Source organism: Anas acuta, chromosome 1, assembly GCF_963932015.1.
Source record: "Anas acuta chromosome 1, bAnaAcu1.1, whole genome shotgun sequence".
NCBI classification, from domain to species: Eukaryota; Metazoa; Chordata; class Aves; order Anseriformes; family Anatidae; genus Anas; species Anas acuta.
In genome coordinates, this window is record NC_088979.1 from 197,909,957 (window position 1) to 197,924,745 (window position 14,789).

The window sequence follows — 14,789 nt, forward strand, 5'->3', positions numbered from 1 at the left end:
TATTCCGTGGGTGTCTTCATGCAGAAAGGACCCGTTTCTAACTCTTGCCCTCTGTCCCTAGAGTTTTTCTGCACTAACAGGCAAAGCACTCCCAGCACAGGTGATGCAAAATCCTGGAATCACTCAGAAGATGAATGGGAGTGTAAAAGTGCAGGCAGTGTGTCCTAGGGGTTCTTGAGCCCAAAGTGGTCCTCAGCAAGCTCAGCGCTGGGAGCTGTCAGGACAGGGGAAGGCAGGATGGATGCAGCACCCAGCCAGGTGTGCAGGAGATGTTTGGGGAGATGCCCCCACCCATGTCCATGGGAGATGTCCCTTTTCTGTAGCCCTGGTTTGGAGAATCTGATGTTTGCCAAGGCTGCTGAGAAGCCATGGCTGGAAACGACTTGGTGACATGGTCTTGCACTGGAAGCATATCAGTTCTCACAGTGTTATTCAAAGCAAAAAAGAAAAAAAAAAAAAAAAAAAAAAAAGGCAATTATGTGTACAGATTAGTATTTTTTTTTCATGCTTGGAATGACTTTTGCAAGTGTGTTTTCCATTATGTATTATATATAACACTGTTTAGTGCAGTCTATTGACCCGCTCTGCTACAGAACAGCTGAGTGATGCACAGCCCAGTGCCTTGGCTCGATTGATCCGGGCAATCACCGCTCACACCTCGAAGTAGTGGTTGATACAGTAAGTACAAGAGACTCAATAAGCACTAAAAGGACACTTTAAGCCTTAAATCTTAATTTGTCCTTTAAAAATATTTCATGCATACTACTGCTTTCTAGTGCCTTGGGTCACTTCGGTCATTTTCCTATGAACCTACATTGATTTTTTTTTATATATATATTTTCTGCAGCAAATCTCACAAGTTTCAGTAACAAATAAATCTCTCTGTTCTCTTCCATAACTAAACTAAGCCTCCTACAAATGTTTTCCCAGGAGACTTGGATGCTCTCATGTAATTACCACCCTGTCTGCGTGCACAAATGAGTGATATCTGGAACAGTTTGCTGAAAATATGCCACGTTTGAAGTGCGAAGCTGTACCAAAAATATAGATATATGTATACTTACAAGGAATTAAAAGTCAGATGTAGGAGAGCTTAACAGACATTCTAACATCTTTGGGAAAAATAGTAATAATCGATTGCTACGTGCATTAGTACCGCACAGTCATTATTATGCTGATGACTCATGGTGCTTGCCGCAGTACGGAGCAGGGAGTGAACCAGAAGGTGACCAGGAGTCCCCGAAGAGAGGTTGGTGTGACTTATAAAAGGCTGCAGAGTCCATTACTGGTAGAGGAGAGCCCTGACAACTAATTTAGATCCTTTTCCCTTAGACCATACTATGTCCTTTGTGCATAGCAAGCAGAGCAGGAGCTCTTCCAGTATATGCTGTGCATGCATGGGGTGAAAGAGCATTCGTTACCTTAAAGTGCTTATATCTAGAGAATAACTTTACCCTAGGAAAAAGAAGTACAACATAAAACAGGGGAGATTTAGAATGAGTATTAAGAAGAATTTCTTCATGAGAAAGTGACCAAGTATTGAAATGGGCTGCCCAGGGAAGCAGTGGAGTCCCCATCCCTGGAGGTATTTATGAGGTCATGGCACTAAGGGTCATGGTTTAGTGATGGCACTCGGTAGGTGAGGCTGATCATTGGACTCAATGATCCTGAAGGTTTTTTCAAACCTAGATGATCCTGTGACTCTGTGAATAAAGATGTTCTTTGTACAGCATAGCTGAGCCGAGTTAGCCCAGGAGAAGATGGCATGCGATGAAAGTTATCTGGAGTTTTAGCTGGGAAGCTTGTAGCAAGGAAGATTGTGTACCCGTCATGCCTGATGAACATATGGATAAGGAGTTTTACTTTTGTTATGGTTTTTTGCTGATACTGACACTTTGATCCCCTTTTGCAGCCCTTGGGCAATACTTTGGAGTAGGGATGAATAGCATATCCCACAGTCAGTACAGGAGGATAAAGCCGTGGGTTGCCCAAGCTGCATGCCCATCACTTCCCGAAGGATGGGACTGTCTGGCTGCAATGGTTTCATGTGGACCAAGTGGTTTCACCTCACCTAAAGATGCTCTGCAATGCGGGGTGCAGAGAGCTTGCCACGTGACTCATTTAAAATTTGTTTGTACAATAGAGCTGTCCCAAGAGCTTTAGGAGCTCTGGCATGTCCTTGACCTAAAAACACTGACCCAACGCAAGTGCCCGCATTGGGCCAGCTGAGACAAGGTTTATCAAGACAGGAGCAGAACAGTTTTTCTGAACGCAGGAGGGATTACAAAATGTAAGGTTTAAGATACCTGTGGCTGGTGAATCCTCTAGACTAAAAGCCCTGGGTCACCTCTCCCTGGTCTATGGGAGCTCCAGAGCTCAACGATCTCTTGTAGGCGGTGGGGGCAAGGCTCAGAAGCTGATATATTTTTAAGCTGCCAATTGTTATTTTCTAGCCAAGAAAGGGAACAGCAAGAGTTACGTGGGAGAAAGAGTCAAACGTGGTAAAACAGCACGCGTTGGGAATGCCCTCCTCTGCATCAGCTTCAGAAAGCAGAGAGGGTGCGCGGTGTCCTGGTTTCCTTTCCATCTGAGAAGATTGGGATCTGTATTATTTTAAAGAAACAAAACAATACGTGACATAAAACAGCACAACCTTCACTCCAGTGAGGAAGCCGGCCCGGCCAGGAAAGGGCTTTCTTGTCTCAGGATATAGCTGAGAGCAGACCTCTGTGGCCAGCCGCTCTCGGAGCGGTGATTTAGGCGTCTGCTGGGTACTGCCCTGCTCACTTTAAGACGCGGCGTTGGAATTAGATTTAATTCTAACTACACGGCTCAAGCACCGAGTGTTTTGAGGTTAAGAAGCGGCGTTCCCGGCTTTAAAGTTCGCCTGAGAGTTATTGCTTGACGTTGTAAATGGACTTAAGGACCGTAGGAAACGGTTTTTCATTTCAGCTCGGATACAGTAAGCCACTTAAACACTTGCTTATGTCACACTGAAATAAAAGGGATTTATGTGCGCCGCTCTGTGCCTTGCTGAATCAGAGCGTTTTTGCTGATGGCTGTTTGCAGACGGCATGAGAAACAACCTGTGCGGATGTCCCGGGGGGGAGCTGGGAGCTGGAAAACACTGCCTGAAGCCCTCAGGAAGCTCAGAGCCCCTGGGCAGGCCAGGAACTCTTTTGTCAACTCTCAGGACAAAGCAGGGAAGTCGCCAGGTCACCCAGTCTGCAGCTCTCCTTAATGTTCATCCCATCGCTCCCCGATGGCACTTGCATAGTTGGTGGGTCTCACCAAGCCCATCCCAGTGTATCCACCATCCTTCCTTCTCGAGAAGGACTCTTTCTGTCTAATTACTGGTGTTGTTTTCTTTCTCCTTTGCTGTGTGTTTGCAGAAATGATAGTAACGTTTGAGGTTGCCCCTCTCAAACACATCCTGCTCACACTGGGTCCCCTTGGGTAATGTCAAGTTCCTCAAAAGAACAGCAGCTCTTCCCTCCTGAAGGGCTGGAGAGGTTTTAAGAGCTGCAGATGCAACCATGTTTTCAGAAATTTCATCTCCTTTCCCTAATTTGTGGGGTATGGTCATGGGTTTTTCAAGGGGTGGGATAAAGATGCTTACAGGGAAAGCCAAAGGTCTTGCTTGTGATATATTCCTCTGGTCCTACAGAACCTGAAGGAGATGCTGCATCATTGCTGGCAGAAAATATAATTTTCTGGCCCTTCATCCAGCTGTTTGCCATGTGTGTATTTCACAGAGATCTGGAACACTTCCATACCAGGGAAACCCACACTGCTTTAGTAGCTGGTGCCAGGTTATGCATCACCAACAGCGCTGCCGCTATTCACATCACCGCTATCCACATCTACAAGATCTCTCCTGGGCCTGTGCTTTGGGGTCCAAAGCTCTATTTGCTACCGAGTTGCTCCCATTTTGTTGAAAATGTGACATCTTAGTTCTCCTACAGAAATTCTGCTAAAAGACTGCAAACCTCTGAAGGTATGGCTGGGTCTCCTTCCTAGGGCAAAAACATCTGGCTTACAACTGGCCTCTCCTGCTCCAGGGCACCAAGTAGCCTTTCCAAGAAGAAACCGTCACAGGAACCAATCTGGATGGCAGCAGTGCTCTGTGTTGGGTTTCGGTGCATTGTAGTGAGAAGCATTTGTCCTTCTGCCTTGTCATATTTTAGAAGGCAGCCTACGCCAGAAGCCTTCTGCCAAATTAAAATCACTTTTCTCCCTCTTGAAAAGAGAAATTGCAGACCAGGCTTCCTGCTATTGCTTAGGAAAGACTCATGGAAATGAGTAGTAGAAATGAGGACCACATTCAGACTGCGTGGCAGTCCCTCTGCTTCAAGTTTCTCCTGGCTGCCTCTCCATGCTCAGAGCCTCCATCCACCGAGGTTCATGTGGAAATAAGCCCGCAGCAATTTGGATCTTTCTAGTAGAGGGTAGAGCAGGAAAATGAATGTGCGAGAGGGCTTTGGACCTGGAAAGCAAGCGGGCGTGAACAGAGCTGCAAAGATGCTCCTTTCTTCCACGTTAAAATGTGAGGGTAAGGACAGGAGATGACCAAAGGGACCATGCTGGTCAGTGTGACAGAGCCACGGGCAAGACCAGCCCCAATTTGACAAAGCAAAATACATTTATGTGCACACACCAACCCACGACACATCACTTTCTCCCTCTCCCTCCTCACCAGCCAAGGAGCTGCCAGGATGGAAGGCAGTGAGAAGTGGTCAAGTGGGAGCAGGGCATTTAATCTAATAGTTTATTTTAATCAGCGGGCTGTCATCTCTCTCTATCTCCTTTCAGCGGGTCTGTCCAACCGACAGGCAAAGTGACACCAGTTTTTGTGTGTTCAGCACAGTAATTGCCTCCTCTACATGCGGCGAGCATTTAGGAAATATCCTGCCTCCAATTATAATTTCTGATTTGAGTCATGGAAGAATACACCGTACCCTCTTTATTCCTGCAGTCACCGGCTAATGAAACGTGCCACGGGTATTTATAGAACTGCCACTGTAAATAGCATTTGCATTTGGTGCCTCGGAGTTATTTAGTGCGACGGTGCTTTCACCAAGAGGATTTTTTATTTTTTTCATTTTGAAAGGGAAAGGTTCCCTTTGGAGCCGTCTCCTCCCGTCGCCTCTGCTGTTCGTGGTGGCTGCAGCAGTTGTGCGGACGGTTGCTGATAATTTAGTGACAGGATGACACGAGCACAGGGATTAGCAGAGTGCAGTGTGGGTTTTGGGGCTGCGCTGCAGACGGTTTGTAGGATGCTCCGAGCCAGCGTTTGGAGCTACAGCAAAGATGAATAGAGAGGAGGGAAGTCGCCAGAGCGGTTCGTGCAGCAGTGCAAAACAGCTGCCAGCCCGTCTTTCCTAGGAAACCCGTCATGTAAATATTTGGGTAGGAGCCTCCAAATGAGATTTAAAGTCTGCTGTTCGTGACAAAGGTAACTAAAACCTCCTTTTCTTGAGAAAAGCATCCAGGATCCAGAAGATCCCACAAGTAACAAGGAGAAATACTTGCTTTTGGTGGCATATTCAGAGCGAACAAGTGCACACGTCAAATCTTGTTGTCACAGACACATCTCCAAGTGTCTTACAAAGGAGGTCAGCAGCGTTTCTCCCATCCTCCAGGTGCAGGAGTCATGGTGCAGATCTGCACCCATGCCTTGTGTCCGATCAGCTCTCCCGAGCACTCCTCCAGCACCCCATCCACACAAACACACTGCTGCAGATCTCCACGTGCCTTGCAAGCACCATCTGTGTCTGTGCGGTGGAGATGCATTATCCCCAGTCTTTGCATAAATGACAGAGATTCTTAAAAGCGCGAGTGTGGAGTTCTTCGAGTGCTCGGGGGTCACGCTGCATGTGCAGGCTCTAAAAGCAGCAACAGATTTTCAAAAGACTGTGACGTAATGAGCTGTTTGGGAGAAAAAATAAAAAAAATCTGTTATGTGTTTTGGCACATAATTCCCATCCGACTTCGTGATAAGTCTGGCCCATGAAATGCATGTGGCCCCTCTTCACACATGAAGGATGCTGCTCTCTGCCATATGGTTAGTGCGGGGTTTGTAGAACAGTCCCACCCCTTCACACTTCTCGAGAAGCATCAGAAATTTGGGGGGTGGATGTAGTTTCCTGTGTTGGAGAGCTTTCCCGGGCTGAGCGCTAGAGCCCAGCTTCAGGTATGGGAAAACCAGGTTTAGGATGCAGCAGGATCAGTTGTCCTGCCCAGGGTGCATCGCTCTGGTTTGAGCATCAACGGTATCAGGACTGTCAGGGTGGATTAGACACCTGACTTTTTACTTTCTGCAGTTAGGTTAGAGGGCTCTTTGCCTCCAGAAGGGAACTGGAAGGCTGTGTTAATGCAGGAAAACTCAGTGCTGAGCTCACAGGACATGATCTGGAGCAAACCCGACCACTTCCCTTCGCATCAAGTGTCCTTGCCTACCATTAACAGCTCTGCCCAGCCACTGCTTCTTCTCCCTTTCTTGAGATTTTACTTTGCCATGTCGAAGGGAAAGCCATGCCTTTGTGCCTCTCAGCTTTCAGTTGCCCCCATCTTTCTCAGAGAAAGAGCATGGAAGTGGAGAACCTCAATTCACTCCTTGTAGCCTCCCTCCACATGCTGCTCAGCTCACCTTTAGTGACCTCCTGTTCCCACGTTCCCATCTAAAGGGCTCTGCTGTTGGTTTCCCCTCTCATTACACAGAGGAGCAGAAGGGGTTCCTGGCCTTGTCCCACAAGAGGCAGCCACGGCCTCATCGCAGTGCAGCAGGTACCGCAGAGCAGCAGATTTACAAAGCATCAGAGGCACCATTTTCCATGCAGACAGGCTGTGCTGAAACAGTTCCTTCTTGCTGTGCTTTGAAACATTCCTCTTTCTTGCTCTGACAAACTACTCGAGTTTGTATTGTTCTGACGATGGCAAAAAGCACACCGCGTGGGCTTCAGGCACCTGGCGGAATAATAAAGCAGAGGGGAGGGAGGGAAGGACCATCATGGTTTAGTTTATAGCATGTAGGAAGTCTGTCTTCTGCCGTCTCCATTTCTTTTCTCTTCTTTTGGAAAGCATCATTTATTTCGGTTGGGAAATGAAATAGCCCAGTGGCTGGGCATCCTGCCTACAAAAGAAAATGCTGTATCAGAGATCAGCCATGTAAATGACAAGGGTTTTGAGCATCAAAGGATCAACCAAGACAAAACTTGGAGCCTCCATTTCCAAAACCACAGGCTCCTTCACTATCTGTGGAGGTGCCTGAGGCTGGGAGCAGGGGCTGGTGCTGGGTCTCCTTCTCCCCCCAAGGCTGTGTAGCAGGTGGTGCATGCTCCCCAGCGCTCTTCACCATCTCTCGTGTAGGAAAACCTGGGTGGAAATGGTCTGCAGGCCACTAGTTGGGGTCATTAGCTAGTAACATAAACCTTCAAACTGCTGAGATGCACAGAAGCAAAGTGCCACTAGTGAATTAAAGTATGTGCTTTGCTGTGTGCTTACACACTTCAAGTCAAACTGTAAAAATTACCATGGTCTTTGAGAGCCACCAAGGACTTTGCTGATGGACAGAAGTGCTGGGGACAAGCTGACATGGAAGCAGCATGCTTTCCCTCCCTCTGCTCCTCTTCCCTCCCCCATTTCTGCAAGTGATGCTTATGAAATGCTCTGTTTGCAATTTGTCAATCATCTGTGCTGCATTTCAGAGCTTCACTTTATTTAGATACTTCATGTTACCAGCTGTTTGCATTTGGGATTTCTTTAAGCGGCAGAAGCACTAAGAGGAGACAAAACTCTGGGTTGGGAAAGTGTGGAGAACAAGAGAAGTTCCCAAGCAAGTATTTTCCTGAAATACTAAAGCACAAAGTTAAACATCTAAGAAAATATTCCCATTTGCGTCTTTTTGATTTATTTTTTTCCTCATTTCCACATTTGTGTAACCGCTCGAGTACAGCACATGAGCTCTGGACTGTGCTCCTGCCATCGTGCGTAACTGCCATGAGAAAGTCCCAGCTTTATTTCCTGCCTTGGGTAAACTCATGTTAAAACTGCAATATCGATGCACTCTCCCCATCTTAGGGATGCTGCAGATACCTGACAGCAAAGGGGTGAGGCAGAGAGGGAGAGACAGAAGCAGAGCTTGGCTGATCAGAGCTTTATCCATGGTGCTCCTTGGTGGAAGTCCAGCACAGCCTGTGGTTCCGTGCACCTAAATGACAGCGCTGACAGCTGCTTAATTCAGAGTTCATAGAGGAAATCTCTCTCACCGAGTTATATACCCATAAGAAGCAATATTTTGCATAACATTACTTACAAGATGAAACTCCCGTAAGAAGACAATTTATAGCTACGGAGGTAACTGGCTGACATTTACGAGGAGCCTTGTTTTACAAGGCTTTGCTTTGGCTGCAGTGCCAGGGCTCCAGTTGTGTTCATGGAAAATGAGTGGGAAAGTGAGGTTGTGCATGGTATGCCAGAGCCATTCTGGTGCAGGTAATGACCTGGGTAAAGTCTGCCCTGGCTGCATTGGGCTGAGTACACCGGAACTGTAAATTTGGGGTGAGTTGAAGGGAAAAGCTCATTTTCACAGAATCATGGGATGGCTGAGGTTGGAAAGGACATCTGGAGGCCATATGCTCCAACCTCTCTGCTCAAGCAGGGCCACCTAGAGCAGGTTGTTCAGGACCATCTCCAAGCAGTTTTTTGAGATCTCCAAGGAGGAGACTCCACAGCTTCTCTGGGCAAGGGTTGGTCTGTCCTGACCCCAGCAGAGGAGGAGATGGACAAGGGACAGATCTCACAAGGAGGACAGGAGTACACACAAGCAGGTTGAGGGGATGGTGCTGGAGATGGTGCTGGAGATGGTTGAGATTGAAGACCCCATGCCATGGCTATGCCTGTGCTATGGGTGCTGGAGGACATCGTTTCAACTCACCCAGTCACCAGGATATGCCTTGGCTGGAGTGCGTTGTGTCCCGAGGAGCCTGAACAGCAGCACAGCAGGGCCAAGCTTAGTCCAGGCATGCGTGACTGCCCTGGGGTTGCCTGCGTGCTGCCCAAGTCATGCTGGGGAAGAGATTTCCAGGAGCAAAAGAGGCTTAGGCTGCCCATATCCCATTAGGGGATTGTGTGCGCGGCTGGAGGGCTTTACGGGGCTGAGCCTGGATCCGGGGCTGTGCAAAGCAAAGTTGTTCCTCATGATGCTGTGTGTGTGACAGGGCATCAGGAATGGCCTTGGCTGACTGGAGGGGAGTTTCCTCAGGCCAGGACTCATTTGTTTCTTACCACCCCGATCTACAGGACCTTGGAAGAAATAGTGTTCTAGACATAAAAGTGTTACTGATATTATCGTGCCTGTTAGGAGTTCGAGTAAATTATACTAGTATGGATACACCTATGGACCAATATAATAGTTAAGGACATAAAACTATTAGGAAGTGTTCAAAGGAGGGTTATAAAGATGGTGTATGGTCTAGAGAGAGGACATATGAGGAGTGGCTGAGGTCCCTTGGTGTGTTCAGCCCCGAGCAGAGCAGGCCGAGGGGAGGCCTCATGGCGGCCTGCAGCTCCCTCACGAGGGGAGCGGAGGGGCAGGCGCTGAGCTCTGCTCTCTGGGGACAGCGCCAGGACCCGAGGGAACGGCATGGAGCTGGGACAGGGGAGGGTCAGGCTGGGGGTTAGGGAAAGGGTCTGCACCCAGAGGGTGGTCGGGCACTGGGACAGGCTCCCCAGGGCAGTGGGCACAACACCGAGGTGCTGGAGTTCAAGAAGTGTTTGGACACCACCCTCAGACACATGGGCTGGTGTTTCCCTTTTCTTCCTTCCAGCCTTTTCTTTCCCTGGTGCCAAAGAAGGGGAATTTAATAAATAAATAAATAAATAAATAAATAAATAAAGCCAAAAGCAAGGCGGTGAATGAAAGCCTTTAGGTTGCAGCCGGGGAGCCGGCTGCTGGAGCTGCGTGCCAGAAATGTGAAGCTGCGTGCCTTGAACACGTGCCTCTTCTCTCTTGCAGATGACGGAGGGCCGCAGATGCCAAGTGCACCTCCTCGATGACAGAAAGCTGGAGCTCCTCGTCCAGGTAGGAGCTGCTCGTTTCCCCATCCATGGGTTTGCTCCAAATAATCTGGGGAGATAAAAAGGGAGAGGACAAGGTTTTCAGACAGTTTTCTCAGCAGCTTCACGCTGTGATTGTGTGCACTCGTGCTGGGAGAAGATGTGCACAGAGGTGTCTGTGGGGGCTGATTCGTGGTGGGTTGTGCTTTACTTTGTGCCAAACCAGTCCCTGTCCCCACCAGTGGGAGAAGAAAACAGTCTGGGTCTTTTTGACATTGTTACTATATCACTTTGCTATTTTTTATATCACTTCATTATTTTTTAATTAACCTTTAATGAGAAACTGCTTAAAAGCATCTTAAGCATCTGCTTAAAATACCCCAGCCTGGGTTTCCGTCCCCATTACTTGCCATCTGAACTTGGTGTATGATGCTCAGGGTGCATCCCGTGGCAGAAGAGGATGCGGTGCTGGTGTCATGGGCAGATGTCACTGGAGACATTTCAGAGGTTATAAATTGTGTGTCAAACACAAACATGCATTAAAATACACCTGTGTTCCATCCACATTTTTTATTCTTTATTTTTAAAAAGGTAAAATAAGGAAAATGAGAGCCTGGTGCTGGATGTGTAACTATGGGCTCATGGATGCAGCCGTATCCTCAGCTTTTCTGGCAATTTTGGCTCCTGCCTCAGAGATCACCAAGGGGTTAACAGCAGGAATTAGAAGAATGCCTTTCCTTTTACAAAGGCTGCTGGGCAGCCCCAGAAGCAGGAAATGAAACTTCCCATGGCGGCTGAATCACGGGCAGCTGATACGCTGAGGGTGGGGGAAGCATCCCACCCAGGGAAACCTGAATGGGGATTGCTGAAGGCACGGTGAATCATCGGAACTGCATTCAGCCCCGCTTTCTGAAAGGTGGTTTAATAATACCACTAAAAATATCTTAACGGGTAGTGCAGTTTTGAGTCCTTAGTCACCAAGGAGGTGAAATCCGGAGACGCGTGATGTGCACCGGGCGTCTGTGCGATCAGAGAGCCAGAGCTGGAAGGGGAATAGCTAAATAATGATGACTAATTAGTTTGAGCAAAATGCCATACCAGCGATGCTGTATCTCTGCATGGTGAGCATCCCTGCACACGGTTTTCTGAAGCTTAGCAAAAGGTTCAGGGGTTTCTGCCCATCTTTGCATTGCATCCATATGCATGGCCATAAGCACGTCCATCACAAGGAGGAGACTTTTGGCTTCCTATTTCACAGAGATGCCTTTGAATTATTTTTTTTTAGTTTCATGAGGATGAATGGGCTGTTTGGAGAATGGTTCTGCTAAAGCGCTGTTTGTAATATCAATAATCACAGTTCAAAATACGCTGCATTAAATCTGTATGAATTGCACTGGCCGATTGCTTTCCTGGGGCTTTTCTCAATAGCATTGGGCTTACAATAAAGCACACGAATAACCACAGTGAAGACAAAAGTGAAGGAGGCTGAATCTGGAAGCTCTGGGTCCATTCTGGAGCCCATTCCATGAAGGAGCAGAAACGATATTCACGTGATATATTTTTTAAGTGTTTGATCACACCTTCAGTGGGAATTTCTAGTGATCAATATAGGAAGCGAATTGCTCTGTAAATCACACTAACTAGTCTGCAAGTGACCCGTGGCTGAATTTTATTCACACAATAAATCATCTTGCTGTTTTCAAATACCGTATGAATGGGCAGAGCCAGGAGGTGTGATCGTGAAAAATTCATACCCAGGAAAAGCAGCAACCTCTGCTGCACAGGGGTTGACCCAGCTCTCTGATCAGTACCGTGCCTGTGTGTGTGTGGATGGGATTACCCACTGAGGATGTTTTTTTTCTGCTTAAACGATGCCCTTCGACAGCCTTAGGTAGTAGCATCTGCTCGGAGAGTTAGTAACTAAATCACTGCAGGGTGGAGCAGACAGCAGAGGAAGAGGATGTTTGGATTCACATCTCCAATACTAATATGTTTTGCAAACTTGGGCAAAACACGTTGGCTTGCCTGCAAAGCCACCAGCTCTGGGGTGGTCGTAGGGCTGCTCCGCTCGGGGCAGGAGCATGCTGAGGCTCCTCGGAGTGAGCAGTGCTCTGTCCTGGCGGGTTCCCGACCACCGGGAGTGATGTGCTCTTTGCCAAGGGAAATCTCTCCCCATATCACTTGGAACTGGTGCTGAGACTGTAGCTGGAATTCCCTTTGTAAGATCTGAGTGCCCTTATTTTGATTATTGCCTTCTCTCGTGGCTGAAGTGAATAAGAAGCTGTAAATATAATGTTCATCCAACCCACAGCTACTGGCTGTCACTTCAAAGTTGTATTTAGCCACGGATGTCTCACCACGGGTTGAAGCTGAGGGCTGATTTGCTTGTTTATGCCATGGAAGAAATTCTCCCATTGCTGTGTTGGGCTTTAGCATCTCGAGCTGTGTTGGCTTGAATCACACGTGAGCTGGGCTCTCAAATTCTTGTGCAAAATTTGTCCCTTCCCACCAAGCTCAGCATTTCCTGGGAGCTTCTCCATAGCAAATTTCACATTTCTATGGTAAGATTAAGGGAGACCATGGGAATCAGCAGAGCTGATCTCTCTGCTGGGGTGAGATCAAAATGCCATCCTTACCTGGATCCAGCTTTATGCAGCCTTGCAGTAACTGTGTGTGACATCAAGTGCTCGGGTCAGAGGACAGTTACAGATCCTACTGCCTGAATGGAAGCTTATTTTGGGGTGGAAAAAAAGAGCAGAAGGAGCCGGGTCTGATGGAATGAGGGAGATGGGTACAGCTCCCTCAAAGGGATGCGGGAGGGCTTCTGGAGCATCTTGAAACTGCTTTGGCCGGGGACTCTGGGGAGCTGCAATGATTTCCTCTCCTGCTGCCTCGAGGGCTGCCGGGCAGAACCAGATGCATCTGGGAGCGATCAGCCTGTTTGCAAAGAGCAGTGTATTAAGCAAATGCACTCCCTCCTCGCCTGCGAATTAGCTGCGATCAGACGTGGGGGGTTACGAACACATTGCTCGAAACGTATCACTTGGTGGGTAATGAGGACCATACCTCAGTCCGCGGGGGGATGGCGAGTGGTGAATGTGCTCCTGCGGTTGCTTGTGTGACAGCTCCTCCAGACCACATTGAAGCGTTTTCAACACCACAAATCCTCTCCCCAAACTACAAAGACCTCGCAGGCTGGCCACACAGACGTTTTCGGTGGGACCCCCTCGTGCACATATGTTTTCTTTGCATTGCTGAGCCCCAAAAGTCAGGTTTTGGCTCAGAAGCAGCATTTATAAGCCCTTCTGTGAATGCTGGCTCGCTTGGGTGCTGGCACATAGCGTGAGGGCTTGGAGATCCCCCCACCAGAGAAGCCATCCTGGCTTTACTCAATCAAGCAGTCTGGACTAAAGTCTTTTTCCCCCAAGCTGAGTGGCTGCAGCTGAGGAAAGGCAAAACCACAGGCTTGGTGGATAAAGGAAAGCCCTCCCTGATGCGTTGTGTCAGATAAATGCTGAAATTCAGAAGGTCTGATCATAAACTCAGCAGAGGAGGATCATATGGAAATCTCTTCCTGAGGGTCTGAAACTCAAAGCCTGTTTGACTTGGGATTAAGGAGAGGAGTTGCATTTGGTGTTTCATTTGATAAATGCCTGTTGATGATGTGTTGTGTGTGGCAAGTTTACATAAGATTTTTTTTTTATAGCATTTTTATCATGAGCGGGAGCAGAGAGTGGATCCTCAGATCTTCCTACAGCCACTTTTTTTTCCTGTTTCTCTTTCTGTTTGATGCGTGTTTAGTTTTTAATACATGAGGGGTTTTTTTTAGAAAGTGTTTGGCTTTATCCAGCTAATCCAGCTAATTCTTGCTTCCAGAAAATGGACTTGCTCGCATTCCCCGCTCTCAGCCTTCCTATCCGTTATGCCGTTTCCACGTGGCCGCAGATCATTTGTCTGCTGCACATGAAAGGTTTGCACTGCTCTATTTAAAGGGTTTTGCGTAATTGGCAATTCATTCCTTTTCATCTTGCTTTTTTGTAAACACAGCTTTTTTCTGGGCTGGCTGAGTCCCACGCCCTTGCCACGTCTGTGCCGGCTGCCGGTGCCTGTTATCCAGCTCCAGTGACCGTCATCCAAAAGTGCTAAGCCCCCTAATTCCTTCCCTCTGGATGAGTTATTGCGGGGACGGAGCTCATCCGAGGCTTGGAGCAGAGCTGGCTGGGGGGGCTGAAATTTGATCGTAGGAAATACTGGGGTCTGGGTTTTCCCTGAGGAGCACATTTGGAAGAGCCAGGAAGGAGGTGGGGGTTAACACCACGCTTGTCCATGGACTTTTGGGTGGGTAATCCACATGTTGTCACTTCTTAAGTAGTTTTTAAGCTCGGGGTAAGATAGATGTGCATGGGTATCACCCAGCAAAGCTGCATCACCTGCAAGGAGGTCCTGAGGGGGATGCTCAGTGCTGGTGACCCTCATTCCTCTGGGCTCAGCCTCACCAGAGCCAGGCTGGGGCACGCTGGGTTGTCCTGGGGAGCACACAGCACCTTTGGAGAGCGATAATAATAATGGTAAAAGGGAGGAATAAAATGTTCTCATCTCCTCCCAAGATGCTGCTGGAGTTTTTCAATGTTTTCAGCGTTACTCATGGCCGGGAAACTGCAATCAGCTGGGGCTTGCCAGCATTTCTTGCTGCCTCACTTTTATATGTCAGTAAGTAGGGTTGTGACCTGGCC

The 14,789-nt window shown here is 48.1% G+C and overlaps 1 protein-coding gene across 9 annotated transcripts in view; it reads left to right on the forward strand.

Annotated features, from left to right (window-relative positions):
• The window catches only part of FRMD4A (FERM domain containing 4A), a 346,642-nt gene that overhangs the window by 220,322 nt on the left and 111,531 nt on the right, over positions 1 to 14,789 (forward strand). For all 9 annotated transcript variants that reach the window (XM_068670002.1, XM_068670003.1, XM_068669998.1 and 6 more), the window contains one exon: positions 10,016 to 10,081. In XM_068670002.1, coding sequence (XP_068526103.1) covers positions 10,016 to 10,081 — 66 coding nt within the window. The remainder of the gene's footprint in view (positions 1 to 10,015; positions 10,082 to 14,789) is intronic.